This window comes from Chironomus tepperi, unplaced genomic scaffold (assembly GCF_022539635.2).
Source record: "Chironomus tepperi strain 1889 unplaced genomic scaffold, CSIRO-AGI_Ctep_v1 contig_244, whole genome shotgun sequence".
Taxonomy (NCBI): Eukaryota; Metazoa; Arthropoda; class Insecta; order Diptera; family Chironomidae; genus Chironomus; species Chironomus tepperi.
The window spans coordinates 1,185,631-1,203,700 of NW_027226366.1; the positions used below are offsets into that span (position 1 = coordinate 1,185,631).

The following is an 18,070-nucleotide window of genomic DNA, read 5'->3' on the forward strand; positions in this document are numbered from 1 at the left end:
ATTTTTAATTCAATATAGTGATAATGATTTAAAAGCATTTTTTGCTGCACATAGGCTTTGGCTTGTTTTTCACTGATTTTTATGTAAAGTATGCTGATTAGCAGCTGCGGTTTGGATTGCTATCTTTAAAATTAATCTTTTTGAGTTTTTAAGTTTTAGTAAGAATAGTTTTAATTTGAATTTTTCAATATTTAAATGCTTTAGGACGATACGATCGAAATGTACTGAAAATCCGGAAAAATCCTTAACAAAATTCACAAATTCGTACTAGATTAAAATTTGATACTTTTTCGATTAAGGATTTCAAAATTACAGTAAGGTAACGTAAACGCTCTTTTAGGAGAAACAGGGAAATTGAATGTTGCTTGCTTAGAATTTTGTTCCGGAGTAAAATGATGATTTTGGTACAAAGCATTATGATGGCTAGAAAGTTGTCTTAAAACGCATTTACATTATGTAATTTCCGAATATTCCCTAAAATGACTAAGAAGGTACTAAAGAGAGGGCAACTCAAGTCACTGAAAAGAGCTAACCTTTACATTCCCAAATAGTCAAAAATTCATTAAAATTAGTCATCATCTGGATATTAACTTGCCATCAACTAGTTATAATGTATTTTTGTCAACTGAAGATTGTTGTAGATCAGGCTACAATCCATAACTTATCCACCAAAATAATTAGTTCCCTTTACTTACAAATTTCAATTTACGGTGGAACAGAATAAGATCCATCAAAATTTATCCAAAATGCGTTTAAAATGCTCAAAATTCAAATGCACAATTCTAAAACTTTTTTCATTCAAGTGGAGAAATCTATGTGCCTGTTCATCTATCGTTCAAAACCAACTCTCTGTTCCTTTATTGCCTTTAACAAATAAATTAATCCGAGAAAGGTTGCCTTTTGTGATTAGAATAAACAAACCCACTATACATATATATGAATAATAATTACAGCTACTAGCTACCTTCTCTCGTTCATATATCTTATTTTTTATTTTCAATTCCTTTCTATAATAAAAAAAATATGATTATTATATTTATTATTCTCAATTTTCTTATTTTTTTATTATTTTATGGCGAAAGACTTTGTGAAACGAAAGAAAAGCAATAGAAAGACTGACTAAATTTTCTCTATTTCATGATAAAAAAATAAATAAATAAATAATCATTGTGATACGATCGCTTTATGCAAACACGAATGAACCATACTAGTAGTATATGCCATTACTTTTTATGTCTTCATGCCTGATAATGGGGATTTTCACATACTAAAAATCACACGGCATTCAAGCTTAATTAGATTTGTCAATTTCTTAATCTATGACTGAAAAAGAGATAAAAATTCCGTGATGAAATGTAGAAAATTGCTACAAGCATATTTTAAATTCAATTGGAGTTGAAACTCTCGGGAAAATTCCACGAAGAAAATGTTCATTATATTTAATTTTTGCAGCATTAATAAGTTAATTTATGGAGTGTGCAGCATAGATGGAATGACAATATTACAAATTATGAAGCGTTCGTTGCTCAGCAAATGCTCAAACATCCACGAAACACAGCGCAGCAAAGCACATAAAGGTAATTCAATAAACACTTGACAATAAACAAAGTTTTCACTCTCGAAATAATTGAAAAATCTCGTCTCATCTTACATTTTCCTCTTGTGTGCATCTCAAATGTACATATTTATATGCTGATGTATATCATTTAAAAAGCTATTGATGTACATCCGATAAACTCTGTGTGGGTACTCAAAATCATAAATGTTTAATCCTCATAAGATTAACTCCGAATACTAATGAGATCTTTCACTATGTTTGGCCATAATAGTGTCAGCATAGCTATTACTATTGTGTGAACATAAAATGCTTTAAGGCGTGAAATTGTCTAATTTTCTTAAATGCTTTTTTATTGTCCTATCATAAATCTCTCCATCTTAATCATATTCCATTTTCTTTTATTGATCATACAAAGCAGTTTTAATAATTTGATAAAGCTTCTCTCTTATTTTAATGAGTATCAATCAGCTTAATGAGCTGCATTTCTCGACTTCCTAATGCGCAATAAAATGCTCAAATTTACGACATCACAGAAAATTAAAACTTACCGGCTTTATAAAATTCAAATTAGATTTCGCATCACTTTGAATGATTTTTGCATCTCTTTTGTTTGTTTACAAATTGAACCACATTTCATAAATTACAATCATTTTTTTTTTTTTAGTTTTGAAGTGAAAATATCGGTAAGTATTCTTGACTTTTACAATTAATTAAAATGTTTATCGAGCACTTACAAAAAGTACAAAGAAAGTTTATTATGCGACGTTTGAACGAAAACTGTTCATTGCAATGCATAAAAGTCCATTCTCTGAATCATGGATTGACAACCGCAGTGGGAATAAATCAATGTGCACATTTCAAAAAACAAGAAGTGAAAAACTTTCGCTGAACTTTAAAGAAGGAAATAATTTAAGTCTTTAAATTCATACAAAAGGAACTATAAGTACATGAACAAAGTCTGGCACATTATATCTGACTTGTTGACATGAGGAGATTAAAAATTTTTGATGAAGTAATTGGATTTTAAAAAAATTAATTTTAGATAATTATAAGTATATTTTGAGACGACAATCAAAACATAAGAAATATGAAGAAAGGAATGAATCGGCAAATAATGATAATCACATTACCACATATCGCGAGTTGTATCATGTAATATTGCTTAATAATGGTGGAGAAGAAGAACGAAGAAATTTCACTTTCCATTTCAATTTGAATGGATTGTTGGTGGATACACGAGATCAAAGTCAGAAAAGATGCAAACATTTTATCCATAATCTATTAGATCAACGAAAACAAACATGTATAATAGATTTTCGTTGGCTATGCCTCATTCATTCAAAACATTTCATGACTTTATCGTCGATCACGTTTCCTTTCTTTCCTCTATTTTGGATGTTCGTGTTATGGTTTCATATTTTTATTTGCATGTTTCACGTATGATACAAACAGGCAAAGATGAATAAACTATAGTCACAACTAATGATACATATTGCAATTTCTATCTAATTCATCCACTTTCAATTTCACATTTGAGAATGAATATCAAAGAAATTTCAAAGACCATTAAGTCAACATAAATCATCATAGTTCATGGAGCAATAGTAATTTCAGTTTCTATACCTTTCTCATTTTATTTCCACCTTTCCGCTCATATGAGTCTGTGATTGAGTTGCAATAAACATTAGAAACAGAAGAAAACAGAATCGGACAAGTTTTCAATTTTAAAAAAATAACATAAATTGTATAGTGATGCAGAAAATTGTGTGCCACACTTAATTCTCATCGATAGTTTCCTCTGTTTAATTTTTATTGCAAATTGCAAGTAGAGACATTAATTAATTTCCATTATTTATCACACCGAAGTGCTCTGTGATCAAACATGACATTGAAAATGCAATTATACGCAATTTAATTGACTACTGCGGCATTTCTAATCTAATTTTCCTTTAATTTCTTCTTCATCATCGTGCTTCTCAATGTTGTTATTATTGTTGCACTATTCAGCATTGTATTTGAGCATAAAGAGACTTTAAAGCCACAAAATAAAAATATATAAAGAGAAGTGAAGTAGCATTAAGGGATTATTAATTAATCAACAATTAAATTGGAAGAAGAAATCAAACTGAATGGAAGATGAAGCATAAGAAATGGGTCAGAAAATCCATGAGATGTAGGTTTAAAGCTATTAAAATACAATCGTCGTCTTCTTTCTATGCACCATTCATAGATATATGAAGTTGTGAATAGTTCATTAATTCTAATCCCCTCGATAGACACACATTGCTGCTGTTAGTGGCAATAGTTACCATTTGATAAAGTCATAAAGATACAAATGATTCATTATTGTTATAATTGACAGCAGAAGCATAAAGAAATTGCTTGAAAATTTCAATGCATGAATGATCATGAAGATGATGATGATGATGCTGCAAATGACGAGAGCACATGGTTGTAGCCTGCAACGCGGAAGTACTGCAATATAATGCTGTTACTGTGTTATAATTTTCGATGTCAATGACGAGATCGCGAGAACTGCTTTCTTACGTGTGGGCTCAACGAATCTCTCCATTTCATTAAATTTAATTCCTTTCTCATCAACATGTATGTACTGCTGCAGTGAAATGAGATAACATTCATTAGTTCATGATTCGAATTTCATTATGATAATGATAATGCAAAGGCAATTCAATAAATCGATGAACATGCTGTAGAAGTAGAAGGTAAAGTCTTTAACATTATAATTAACAAATGGTAATTTAATCGAAAGTAAAAGTACAGCATGTTCTCTATAATTGGACATCTACGCGACCATATCCACAACGGAGATAAATTTCAATATCATTCTGTGATGCATTGCACTTCTCTTAGAAAATTCATTGAATATTTATCATAGCAAGTGGTCATTTTAAGCATAATTTATGGCATTTATGGTGATAAGTCATAACTTTCATTGACCAATAATTTAAATTGACATAATTGTGATTCATTATCAATGCTCATTTGCATGTGATTGTCACAACATTTCAATATGCTGGATGTCTGATGAATTGGAAGAAATTTCATTAATCTGATATGCAATAATAATTAGAGGTCGATCTTGTTAAACTTTTTTGCCTACATTGTTGTTTACACGGCATGAAATACATCGTATGATTAAGAGCATGAAGGAATTTGCTGATAAAGTTGTTAAATGCAGTTCTAACAATGCAATGCATACAATACAATACAGAATAGTACATGATCATCTGCAGCTTCGAACATAGAGATTTTCCATATGTTAAAGTTCTTGGCATGCTTTTGTGCTATATTAGAGTATGTACATACATTCTCCAAGACACAAAGAATTTCTTCAATTCTCTTCGGATTCGAAGATGAAAATGTTTTCAGGATTGTGTATGAAACGTGCATTTAAAGTTCTTCCTATTTGGAATTTATAAAAATGCAACTTTCTGAGCACAATGAACTGAGTACGATAAGATCTCAGATATATATGAGCATATAGACAACAAAGCTTAAAGTTAAACTTCCAATGCAACATTAATTCTCTCATGTTTATGCTGAATATTTACTCTCAGAGCATCTTAAAGAGCTGCATATTTACTCAAATTTTCATTCCTTTCACTTCACATCTTCAACATGAATGAATGAAAGAAGAAATGCTGGAAGTTTATAAAATGTATAGGCCTTGGCAATGAAATCTTCACTTCGTTTCAAACCGTCCGATCGTAAAGTTGTAAAATAGTATTTCCATTCTTTTATTTCTGTTTGTTTCTGCACATTTCATTTTTTTTATTATTATTCGCACTGGATTCGCACGAAAAAAAAGTTGAAGAAATTCTCGCGGTCATTTGATTTTCATCATTCGTTGATTCAACAGCTATAAAGGAGTCATAAAGAACCTCCTCAACAAAATTTCTCGTGTGCTTCATTAATTAAAATAAAATCGCGGCGATCAAATTAAGCAGGAAGAAGAAAGAAAAAGTTTTAAGTGCAAAAAAGAATTAAAAATCAGTAAAGTGTGGAACAAGCGTGAAGCTGTATTTTGTGCTCGATATTAACGACTCATGAATTAATAAAAAAATCAGCAACTGTGTTGGGTACGAGAAAACCTTTATGTGAAATAATTTTGATAAGTGAACGAACCAGAATAATAAGAAAAATAAAAGATTTTTAATTCTCGAACGGATGCAATTTTAAAAGAACTCTCACGACTATACGACACATTGCATTGAGGAGTCAACGACAATTGTTATGAATTAAATTCAATTGAATTGGATGCAAAAAAGAAAAGAAGCAAATAAGAGAGAAAAGTAGGAAGTTAAATATAAAAGGAGAACGAAGTGGAATTAAAAAATATTTTTGCAATACAATAAAATTAGAAAAGAAGAAGGAGAAGTAAAAATTCTTGCCTTAAGTGATCTCAATAAATTAAAATCCACCGCAATAATTTAGTGCACTCAATTCAATAATTCAGTAAAAAAAAGGAAGAAGAGAAAGCAGAACAGAATCAACATGTTAAAATATATCATCATTTCAACATTTTTATTGCTGCAATTTGTTTATGCTCTTGGTAGGTCTTAAATATATATAATTCACCGACAGTCGGTTTCCATGTCTAATTTTATAAAATGTTTCTTGAAATTTTTCAAAAAGAAATAAAAATTAATTTTGATATTTCCTTGTTCCAATTTGCTCGAAGATGCATTTCTTATAGCATTTTGTACCAAACAATAAGTAACTATTCAAATTGGTTCATTAACATTTATTCTAAAAAAGAGAATAATTTTTTATGCCTCTTTGCATTTCATAACATTACTTACGTGTACCATAACTGTTTTTTTCTTTATTTTTATTACCCTTAATTAACAAAAAGAGGTGGCTTGCTTGCTATAAACATTCTCGTAATGTTCTATGCAATGTTAAAAAAGAGCATAAAAAATATGCTAGCTTAGAAATAATAAGGAACGAATAGCAAATTGGGACGGGGTTTCAATATTAAATGTTAGCAATAAAGCATCAAACGACCACCTAATACTTTTTTTATGCTTACTTAATAATAGTAATTCTTGCATATGGATATAAAAAATGCAGAAAAGAAAAGAGAGAGCATATCAATGACTTTAAGTGTTGATGATGCATTTTTATGCTATGTCAAGATAAAAAAATTAATTCTAACTAACTGTCATATGAAGTGGTGGATGTAGAAAGAGAAAGAAATGCACACTCAAGTCATGTCAATGCATTTTCAATTGATGATGAATAAGAACAATGAATTTTCTTTCTTATATTATTTATAATCATTATAACAATAAGCAGCAGGGCTGCTTAAACTATTTTTGAAGTGAGGCCATAGCGATGATAATCTTGAGCATATAAAGTTGTTAGGTATCTCAGTATTTAACCTAACCTTAGTAATATCTCAAAGTGGATTAAGTCAGCATTGAGAATATTAAGTAGGAACACTACAGGGACATTGTTAGGTTCATCAGTAATATTGGAACAGATCCTAGATGCTCTTCGTCTTGCACAGACCCTAAACTCAATTATGTAGTGTTAATAGCCTTAGTATGTACAATGACTTAAATTCCAAGTAAGGTAGAAAAAGTCTATCGAGATAGAATCTCCATTGCAATAGAACATCACATCACACAGTCTAAGCTCCACTGCATTTCAGTGTTAGAGTGTTACATTATAGCGTGACACTCACAATCTATAATACAGTCGCTTATTTCCGTCATCTTCTTTTATTCTTTGATGGAAATGAATTTGATAAATAGTGAGCTGTAAAAATGTGAGGAATAAAAAAAAAGTGAGATGAAGATTTAGATTACATTGTCATGTTTTAAAAAAAAATGTTCCGTTTTTAGTTAACCGCATTGATGTTTTTCAAACAACACTTAAGTGACACTGTGGATTTTTCTTTCTTTTTTCCTCCTCGGAACAACACAAAATAATGAGCAAACTGCGACTTTTTCTTTCATTATTGGCTTTGTTCACCAGATGCATAAATTAATAGAAAGTTTAGCATCCACATTTAAGAAAAACACGTACATACATCTTGTAAAATAAACTTGAAAATCTTGAGTGCTCTTGCTTGCCAGCAAAATTCACACCTTATTAAAGCATCAAATGATACTTCATGGCTGGTTCAAGAAAGACAAATTTCTTACAACTTTCTTCTCAACTAAAGTGAATTATAATGAAAATTTATGATGGAGAAAATAGTGAAGAATTTAATACAAGAAGGCATTAAAACACTGAGCAATTTATGCTTTTTTTTCGTCGACAGCCTGAAATGAGAAAGATTATAAATTTTTATAAATGACTTGAGTATTAAGTAACATGCATCAGTTAATCACTTTTTAATTACCTAGATTTTTTCGCTGGGAAAGCCTAGGAGGAATTGACATAACCGAAATTTTATACGCTACATTCTTAAGACATTAAAAACATTCTTTCAACATTAATATAACTTTAATTGCATTAAGTAACAGAATAAAGTAATTTCTTTTTTGTTGTCCATATGATGACCATATAGCGGTTATTTACAACCTCGTAACTCGTGTGTGACAGTAAATTCTTTCGAATCATTTGATGCTAATTGAAAAGAATTTCTCTTCAAATTGAATTTGGAATGTTTTTAAGGCAGAGATTAAGATTTTTTTGAGATAATCACGTAATTTCTTTTGAAATTAGTTAGGCTCTTAATTTGCTGATTCTTAAAGCGGCTATCAGCTTTGTTTTTAGTGGAAAATTTAATTATAACCTAGATTCAACTTTTCTTTTGATTCGGTAATTGATGTGTTCTATGAGACATTTAAGGTTCTCTTGCTTTAATGAAAGAGAGTTGTCTGAGATTGAAATTAACTATTATGATGGAAAATTGGTAGTTAGAGCTTGACTAGTCGAATTATATTTAGTCGGGTCGACTTTTCCGTGTAAAATCCGAATCAAAGTTGAGCTTTGATCAAGTAATTTTGTAATTTTTTGCCCAGGCAGCTTATTATCTCCTTTGGCTGAACGATCTTATTGCCGAGATAGCACACCAATTTTGAATTATGATTTTCTTAAGGTTTCATTCCAAACTCATTATTCTAACCACAAAATTTTATAAATCCATCTAATCTTAGACAAAACCTTTAAAAGATACCAAAAAACTTAAATTTGGATTATAATATAGCTACTGAACCTATTATGTATCGCATCCAACCTAAAAAACGTGTTAAGCCATTAAGCATTCTCCATTTAAAGAATTTTTGCGGATTTAATACACATACAGTTTACCATAAACATTCCAAAAATATTAACTTCAATTAAAAAAACCTTCTTAACTGCACTTGCGATAATCGCGCTTCCGTTGCGTTTGAGAATCTCATGAACTTTAAAGTCATTAACATTTCTCTTCACATGTTAACTCTCCTTGTTGATTTTTACATAAAAATAAAGATTAAGCAAAAATCTTGATTATATGTTGAAAATCGCTGTTATTTCTTATTGTGTAGATTAACTTCATCTTCTTCCACACGATTATTATTTCTCAATATAGCAATTACTTCATTTTTTCAACACTTATTTTGGTTCAATATTTAAAATGAATGAAAAACGAGTTAATAAATGCTCTAGAAATAAATGTGACATTCAATGGCTCAAATTGTTGGATGTGACACACTTTTCGTGAATCTAAATCAGAATAAAAGATCAAATAATTTAATTGGAGTGATTTCAATTGCCATACAATCATATTTGACTTGATTTGACTTCGAAAGATGCAGAACATAAGCAATAATTCAATTTGATATTGTTATGGGTTACGAGACTCCTTTATCTGACTCATGTTGTTATTTTCATATTGACTGCACGTCTGCTACTTTTAGCTGAATAAGATTATGCGCATTAAATTAATTGTATACTTTCAATAACTTTTTTTTATCAACTTGCTGCTCACTTCAACTTACCGGCTTAAATAAGTCAAATCACAAAATAATTATAGACATTCTATTTTGTGCTCTCTATGCATAACAATCGCTCGATTTAATTTTTTTTATTTTCTTCAATTTGAAACGTCTGTGAAGTGATGCGGGAATGGATGTCTATTATAATGAAAGAAAAACTCCCCTTTCATCAGCTTGTCAAGTTTTTTGTCATTTTAAAAACTGTAATTGACTCAATTTACAATATATAAGACGAAATGTGTGCAAAAAAAATAAAGTAATCAATTTTAAGTGATACTTCTTGTGCTTGTCTTGTGCTTTCAATATACTTTTTCTTAGAGACTTGACTGAAAAGTACAATGTAAAAAACAGAATGAATTGTGTGCTCAAGTGGAGAAATTTTCGTGAGTTTACCGTTGATTATTTGAAATTTAATATTAATAAAGAAAACAGCAGTAGCAGCAACAATAACAGAAGCACAGGCAGTGTCCGACAATCGGAAGAAGAAGGTGAAAATGAAGAAGAGAATAATAATCGTGTACATTTAATTTCATGATTTCGATCCGTAATTGATACGCAGCTTATGATTCTTTGCATCCACATTGGCCAGCGTGATGCTTTTCCTTCTTTTTCATCCGTCTTGGATGGTCGAAGAATTGTCTGACACAATTAACTATAAACACTGATCTTTTCAACTTGATATTGACTAATTAACATCTATATTTAGGTCAGTGAGTTTTATGGGATAAATCTTCTTATGAAGACGATTTATGGACTGTGCAATTTTTAACGGCCATAACGAATTTAAAATTCTAGCTTTTCCAAGAATTACTTTCACAATTTCAAATTCAACCGGTTTAAAACATTAAATTTGCCTTGCTTTAATGAAAGTAAAACACTTTCGAGTGAAAATAATTAATTTATGTGAATTTCAAGCGACTCACGTAGCTTTATGTAGCATTGAGCAAATAATAAAAAAATGATAAAAATTCTACTTGAAATGAGATGAAAATAAACAATGTCATTGTCATCAGTGATTTCACTTTTATTTCGATACCAAAATTATAAATTAAGATTGTTGTCACTACTGAATGGACCAAAAAAGGAAGAAGAAGAAGAGAAATGCGATAAAAAAGAAAGAGATTGGAAAAAATTATTAATTTATTTTTTTAGGCTATTGACTTCCTCTTTTGAATGCGTCATTTACCTTTTAATGATGATTTGTTAATGGACATATTAAGACATCAAAAAATGTCATTCATTAAATGATAATCAAAATTAAGCTATTCCATAATATCCAACATCATATGAGTACATCGAACGGAGTTGCTTCGTTAGAAAGTTAATTAGCATATGAAGGCATGAGAAGCATAAAAAAAAACATAATCATCGTTATATGGAAGAAAAATCTATTAGTTATGACCTAAGATATTGACATTGAATGAAAGCGAAAGCATTTTTTTCTTGCTTTCTTTTCCCAGTGCTGTAATTTCATCCAATGTCAATCAAAGTCTACTTATGAAATACCTTACAAACAAGCATGCTAAACTGATGAGGCAGTAATAGTTAATATGAAAAAATTTCTTACGTGTCATCATAATGTCTTTCCTTCATTCATCTTTTGCATCCAATTAAATTTATTTTTTTACCAGATTTAAACCCGACAGTCATAGACGGAAATCAAAATGCTAATAGGGAAATGAAAGCTATATCATCAAACTGTCCACGATTATGTCCACCAGCAGAGGATCAAGAACCCGTATGCGGTACAGACGGAATTATTTATGCAAATTCTTGTGAATTGAAAAAGAAAACATGTACGAAAGGAAATATAAATGCGATTAAAGAAGATCCAGAGGGCTGTGAACGTTCGAAAGGATCACAATGCAATCACAAGTATGATCTTCTTTTAATATGAAAATGTTTTTTACGTAACATGACTAACAATAATGCTTTTTCCATTTAAAGATGTCCATCGGAAAAAGATTTAGTGTGCGGTACAGACAGTAGAACTTATTTAAATCGTTGCATGTTGGCTGTTCAAGCATGTAGAGTTGGAAAAGCAGCTGTATCGTTAGCTCACATGGGGTCATGCTTAAACGGTTCAGTTATTCGTGAGTCTTGCCCCGTTGATTGTAACAGCGCTCCACAAGATGGACCAGTTTGTGCATCAGATGGAAATGTATACAACTCAACATGCCAAATGAAATTGATCACGTGTGGGCAAGGTGTTGTAAGTAGTTATTTAATCACATCATATCTTATCTGCACATAAATATATTATTCACATGTCTTTGAAGTAAGCATTTCCTCGCTTCTTATTAATGATTCTTTTCTCTAATTCTATGCCTTCTTTTTTTTGTTCTTCTGTTTTCTTTGTTATAATGTTCGTGTATATGGATATAAAAAATCTTAATGAAATTTATGTGTTAGGTAAGAACAAGCAGAAAACATTGTCAAAGTACAAGAAATTGTCGAGAGTCTTGTTGGAGAGTTGCTCGTCCAACGTGTGGTTCAGATGGTAGATTATATGCTAGTCCCTGTAAAATGCGATCATCAAATTGCGGCAAGCATGTTTTTGAGGTGCCAATTTCCTTCTGTATGTCACAACAAGAGAGAACTGGAAGTTTCAGCAATTATTACACAGGTGATTGTCCTAAATCATGCGACGATGTTGAGGAAAAATTTGTCTGTGGCAGTGACGGAAGCGTCTACACGTCAGAATGTGAACTCAAAATGCTTAATTGCGGGTAAATATGTCAATGAATCGTTAAAGTTCTTACTGCTTTAATTGTAATAATTGCCAAATATTTTTACAGGAGTCAGAAGAAGAACATTCAAGTAGTTCCGATCGAGAAATGTCAAAAGAAAATGGACAGGTGTAAGAAGAACACAGAGATCGCATGCAAGAGTCAAAAGAAGCAGAATTCATTCTTTGGAAAAGAAGATAGTATTTGCGGAACTGACTCCAAAACATATGCCAATGAATGTGAATTACAAAAAGCTACATGCTTGTAAGTCTTGCCTTTTATTTGAACTAATTAAGAGTAATTCACTCTTTTGTTACTTCTTCCTTAACAACCTCGCCATTAAATCTTTTTATCCGTATAATCTCTTCCATATAGGCGAGGTGTTCAAATGGCACATATTGGAAGTTGTTCAAAATTAAGCAACGAACATGCATGTGAGGCTTGTACAGATGATGATTATGAAATGCAACCGATTTGTGCTTCAAATGGTCAAGTCTATCAGAATAAATGCGAGATGAAGCAACAAACTTGTGGGCTTCATGTTGTACCTGTATCATTACAAAACTGTCTTAAGACTCAATTCTGCGATGTCGATTGCGACTCATTGAACGGTCAACAACCAAGTTACATTTGTGGTTCTGACAATAAGCTATACAAGTCTGAGTGTCATATGAGAAAAGAGAATTGTGGAAAGCATGTATTCATTGTGCCAATTAAGAGATGTCTTACAGCATTCACATTCAAAGGTTGTGCAACAATTTGCCCACAAGAATATGATCCTGTATGTGGAACCGATGGTAAAACATATTCAAATGAATGCTTCCTTTCTATTGAAAGATGCCGAACGAAGAATAATATTATGAAAAAATACATGGGACCATGTGGACGGCCTGAAAAACAATCAGTAAATTATTTGTATTAGGACTATAATTATAAATTTAGGAATATTTATTTTTGTTAAATGACTTAAAACGAACATGTACTTTAAGCTAAAAGTGGACTTTATTTATTTGACAAATTACTTCCAATTGATTTTATTTTCAGTGAAAATTTTATAATGAAAAAATTAATAAAAAAAGACAAATTTAAAAAAAAATTAATTATTTTATTTCATAAAAATTCTAATTCTGTCGAGTTTCAGCATTCAAATTGGGAACACTAAGATTTATGATTAATGATTACAGTTTTAAAGACAGGTAATAAATTAATAGCAAACAAGCATTTATTTCTTCGATTCATAAATTAAATTTTTCTCCTAAACTTGTAAATGACTAGCAAAATACATGCAATAAAACTATAAATAACATCAAATTTCGAATTAATTTTTCCAATACAGCATGATGACCATCGCTCCAAGCAACTAACAAATTCTTAATTTAAATAAAAATTATTAAAATCAAACTATTTTTTTTTCATTTAAATAAACTAAATTTAATATAAATAATTAGCTGGTGACTTTTCAGGCCTTCCACATGGTCCCATATATTTTTTCATAATTTTATTCTTCGTTCGGCATCTTTCAATCGAAAGGAAGCATTCATTTGAGTATGATTTACCATCAGTTCCACATACAGGATCATATTCTTGTGGGCAAATTGTTGCACAACCTTTGAATGAGAATGCTGTAAGACATCTCTTAATTGGCACAATGAATACATGCTTTCCACAATTCTCTTTTCTCATATGACACTCAGACTTGTATAGCTTATTGTCAGAACCACAAATGTAACTTGGTTGTTGACCGTTCAATGAGTCGCAATCGACATCGCAGAATTGAGTCTTAAGACAGTTTTGTAATGATACAGGTACAACATGAAGCCCACAAGTTTGTTGCTTCATCTCGCATTTATTCTGATAGACTTGACCATTTGAAGCACAAATCGGTTGCATTTCATAATCATCATCTGTACAAGCCTCACATGCATGTTCGTTGCTTAATTTTGAACAACTTCCAATATGTGCCATTTGAACACCTCGCCTATATGGAAGAGATTAAACGGATAAAAAGATTTAATGGCGAGGTTGTTAAGGAAGAAGTAACAAAAGAGTGAATTACTCTTAATTAATTCAAATGAAAGGCAAGACTTACAAGCATGTAGCTTTTTGTAATTCACATTCATTGGCATATGTTTTGGAGTCAGTTCCGCAAATACTATCTTCTTTTCCAAAGAATGAATTCTGCTTCTTTTGACTCTTGCATGCGATCTCTGTGTTCTTCTTACACCTGTCCATTTTCTTTTGACATTTCTCGATCGGAACTACTTGGATGTTCTTCTTCTGACTCCTGTAAAAAGTTTTGGCAATTATTACAATTAAAGCAGCAAGAACATTAACGATTCATTGACATATTTACCCGCAATTAAGCATTTTGAGTTCACATTCTGATGTATAGACGCTTCCGTCACTGCCACAGACATGTTTTTCCTCAACATCGTCGCATGATTTAGGACAATCACCTGTGTAATAATTACTGAAACTTCCAGTTCTCTCTTGTTGTGACATACAGAAGGAAATTGGCACCTCAAAAACATGCTTGCCGCAATTTGATGATCGCATTTTACAGGGACTAGCATATAATCTACCATCTGAACCACACGTTGGACGAGCAACTCTCCAACAAGACTCTCGACAATTTCTTGTACTTTGACAATGTTTTCTGCTTGTTCTTACCTAACACATAAATTTCATTAAGATTTTTTATATCCATATACACGAACATAATAACAAAGAAAACAGAAGAACAAAAAAAAAGAAGGTATAGAATTAGAGAAAAGAATCATTAATAAGAAGCGAGGAAATGCTTACTTCAAAGACATGTGAATAATATATTTATGTGCAGATAAGATATGATGTGATTAAATAACTACTTACAACACCTTGCCCACACGTGATCAATTTCATTTGACATGTTGAGTTGTATACATTTCCATCTGATGCACAAACTGGTCCATCTTGTGGAGCGCTGTTACAATCAACGGGGCAAGACTCACGAATAACTGAACCGTTTAAGCATGACCCCATGTGAGCTAACGATACAGCTGCTTTTCCAACTCTACATGCTTGAACAGCCAACATGCAACGATTTAAATAAGTTCTACTGTCTGTACCGCACACTAAATCTTTTTCCGATGGACATCTTTAAATGGAAAAAGCATTATTGTTAGTCATGTTACGTAAAAAACATTTTCATATTAAAAGAAGATCATACTTGTGATTGCATTGTGATCCTTTCGAACGTTCACAGCCCTCTGGATCTTCTTTAATCGCATTTATATTTCCTTTCGTACATGTTTTCTTTTTCAATTCACAAGAATTTGCATAAATAATTCCGTCCGTACCTGTTTAAATAAATAACCATGTTTCACATTTCATCCAGTAGAGTTAACATTTTTGTGTATTATTTACCGGTTTACAGGTTTATAACAGATTTGGATCATGCAAATTGCAACAAATTTAAAACTTAATGTAACGTGGAAACAGCAACTTACCACATACTGGCTGTTGATCTTCTGATGGTGGACATGATCGTGGACAGTTTGATGAGATAGCTTTCATTTCTCTGTTCATATTATTCTCAAATTTATTTATTACCACAGGCTGAATTTCTGTTACAAGTAAAAAAAATGTTCAGTTAAACATCAGACTTACTTCAATTAAAAGAAATTGAATTTTTTTGATCGCAATCGTGATTTAATTGAAATTTAAAATTCCAAATATGGTTAAAAATTGTTTACTTTAATAGGGTTAATCAAAAACTGTTTAAAGGAAATATCATGTTATCCAAAATTATACCTTCAGCATAAATAAATTGCAGTAATAATAATGTTGAAATGATGATAAATTTTAACATTTTGATACACTTTGCTGTTCTGCTTTTTCTTTCAATAAATGCACTAATTTCCTGATATACTTTTTAATTTACCGAGAGAGATCACTTAAGGCAAGAATTTTTACTTCTCCTTCTTCTTTTCTAATTTTATTGTATTGCAAAAATATTTTTTAATTCCACTTCGTTCTCCTTTTATATTTAACTTCCTACTTTTCTCTCTTATTTGCTTCTTTTCTTTTTTGCATCCAATTCAATTGAATTTAATTCATAACAATTGTCGTTGACTCCTCAATGCAATGTGTCGTATAGTCGTGAGAGTTCTTTTAAAATTGCATCCGTTCGAGAATTAAAAATCTTTTATTTTTCTTATTATTCTGGTTCGTTCACTTATCAAAATTATTTCACATAAAGGTTTTCTCGTACCCAACACAGTTGCTGATTTTTTTATTAATTCATGAGTCGTTAATATCGAGCACAAAATACAGCTTCACGCTTGTTCCACACTTTACTGATTTTTAATTCTTTTTTGCACTTAAAACTTTTTCTTTCTTCTTCCTGCTTAATTTGATCGCCGCGATTTTATTTTAATTAATGAAGCACACGAGAAATTTTGTTGAGGAGGTTCTTTATGACTCCTTTATAGCTGTTGAATCAACGAATGATGAAAATCAAATGACCGCGAGAATTTCTTCAACTTTTTTTTTATGCGAATCCAGTGCGATTAAAAATAAAAAAAATGAAATGTGCAGAAACAAATAGAAATAAAAGAATGGAAATACTATTTTACAACTTTACGATCGGACGGTTTGAAACGAAGTGAAGATTTCATTGCCAAGGCCTATACATTTTATAAACTTCCAGCATTTCTTCTTTCATTCATTCATGTTGAAGATGTGAAGTGAAAGGAATGAAAATTTGAGTAAATATGCAGCTCTTTAAGATGCTCTGAGAGTAAATATTCAGCATAAACATGAGAGAATTAATGTTGCATTGGAAGTTTAACTTGAAGCTTTGTTGTCTATATGCTCATATATATCTGAGATCTTATCGTACTCAGTTCATTGTGCTCAGAAAGTTGCATTTTTATAAATTCCAAATAGGAAGAACTTTAAATGCACGTTTCATACACAATCCTGAAAACATTTTCATCTTCGAATCCGAAGAGAATTGAAGAAATTCTTTGTGTCTTGGAGAATGTATGTACATACTCTAATATAGCACAAAAGCATGCCAAGAACTTTAACATATGGAAAATCTCTATGTTCGAAGCTGCAGATGATCATGTACTATTCTGTATTGTATTGTATGCATTGCATTGTTAGAACTGCATTTAACAACTTTATCAGCAAATTCCTTCATGCTTCTATTCATACCAACTATTTCATGCCGTGTAAACAACAATGTAGGCAAAAGTTTAACAAGATCGACCTCTAATTATTATTGCATATCAGATTAATGAAATTTCTTCCAATTCATCAGACATCCAGCATATTGAAATGTTGTGACAATCACATGCAAATGAGCATTGATAATGAATCACAATTATGTCAATTTAAATTATTGGTCAATGAAAGTTATGACTTATCACCATAAATGCCATAAATTATGCTTAAAATGACCACTTGCTATGATAAATATTCAATGAATTTTCTAAGAGAAGTGCAATGCATCACAGAATGATATTGAAATTTATCTCCGTTGTGGATATGGTCGCGTAGATGTCCAATTATAGAGAACATGCAGTACTTTTACTTTCGATTAAATTACCATTTGTTAATTATAATGTTAAAGACTTTACCTTCTACTTCTACAGCATGTTCATCGATTTATTGAATTGCCTTTGCATTATCATTATCATAATGAAATTCGAATCATGAACTAATGAATGTTATCTCATTTCACTGCTGCAGTACATACATGTTGATGAGAAAGGAATTAAAATTAATGAAATGGAGAGATTCGATGCCCACACGTAAGAAAGCAGTTCTCGCGATCTCGT

At 31.0% G+C, this 18,070-nt stretch overlaps 2 protein-coding genes across 4 annotated transcripts; one reads left to right on the top strand and one right to left on the bottom strand.

The window, feature by feature from the left end:
• The first annotated feature begins 1,530 nt into the window (after positions 1-1,530).
• LOC139091314 (agrin-like) lies at positions 1,531-13,236 on the top strand. Of its 2 annotated transcripts, XM_070641341.1 has the most exons (7): positions 1,531-1,577; positions 2,223-2,241; positions 11,145-11,388; positions 11,461-11,725; positions 11,926-12,242; positions 12,312-12,506; positions 12,618-13,236. In XM_070641341.1, exons 3-7 carry the CDS (start codon positions 11,192-11,194, stop codon positions 13,162-13,164), a joined length of 1,521 nt encoding a protein of 506 aa, XP_070497442.1. In that variant the 5' UTR covers positions 1,531-1,577; positions 2,223-2,241; positions 11,145-11,191; the 3' UTR covers positions 13,165-13,236. The 2 variants fall into 2 exon arrangements, with proteins under 2 accessions (XP_070497442.1, XP_070497441.1); XM_070641340.1 differs by lacking the exons at positions 1,531-1,577; positions 2,223-2,241 and adding an exon at positions 5,367-6,131.
• A 406-nt stretch (positions 13,237-13,642) lies between these two features.
• On the bottom strand, positions 13,643-16,170 carry LOC139091428 (agrin-like). Of its 2 annotated transcripts, none has more exons than XM_070641514.1 (6): positions 16,035-16,170; positions 15,731-15,847; positions 15,114-15,378; positions 14,596-14,912; positions 14,332-14,526; positions 13,643-14,220 (listed from the first exon to the last, which is right to left on the bottom strand). In XM_070641514.1, exons 3-6 carry the CDS (start codon positions 15,315-15,317, stop codon positions 13,674-13,676), a joined length of 1,263 nt encoding a protein of 420 aa, XP_070497615.1. In that variant the 5' UTR covers positions 15,318-15,378; positions 15,731-15,847; positions 16,035-16,170; the 3' UTR covers positions 13,643-13,673. The 2 variants fall into 2 exon arrangements, with proteins under 2 accessions (XP_070497615.1, XP_070497614.1); XM_070641513.1 differs by lacking the exon at positions 16,035-16,170 and adding an exon at positions 15,451-15,580 and having other exon boundaries at positions 15,731-15,816.
• Positions 16,171-18,070: the final 1,900 nt, after the last annotated feature.

What these genes read in the sequence shown, in the direction of transcription:
- LOC139091314 (XM_070641340.1), top strand. Translation starts at nt 6,074, where the DNA reads ATGTTAAAATATATCATCATTTCAACATTTTTATTGCTGCAATTTGTT. An exon ending in GCAATTTGTTTATGCTCTTG is followed by an intron (nt 6,132 to 11,144) that starts GTAGGTCTTAAA and finishes TTTTTTTACCAG; the next exon opens with ATTTAAACCCGACAGTCATA. An exon ending in GGATCACAATGCAATCACAA is followed by an intron (nt 11,389 to 11,460) that starts GTATGATCTTCT and finishes TTCCATTTAAAG; the next exon opens with ATGTCCATCGGAAAAAGATT.
- LOC139091428 (XM_070641513.1), bottom strand. Translation starts at nt 15,809, where the DNA reads ATGAACAGAGAAATGAAAGCTATCTCATCAAACTGTCCACGATCATGT. An exon ending in AGATCAACAGCCAGTATGTG is followed by an intron (nt 15,581 to 15,730) that starts GTAAGTTGCTGT and finishes TTATTTAAACAG; the next exon opens with GTACGGACGGAATTATTTAT. An exon ending in TCACGTGTGGGCAAGGTGTT is followed by an intron (nt 14,913 to 15,113) that starts GTAAGTAGTTAT and finishes TTTATGTGTTAG; the next exon opens with GTAAGAACAAGCAGAAAACA.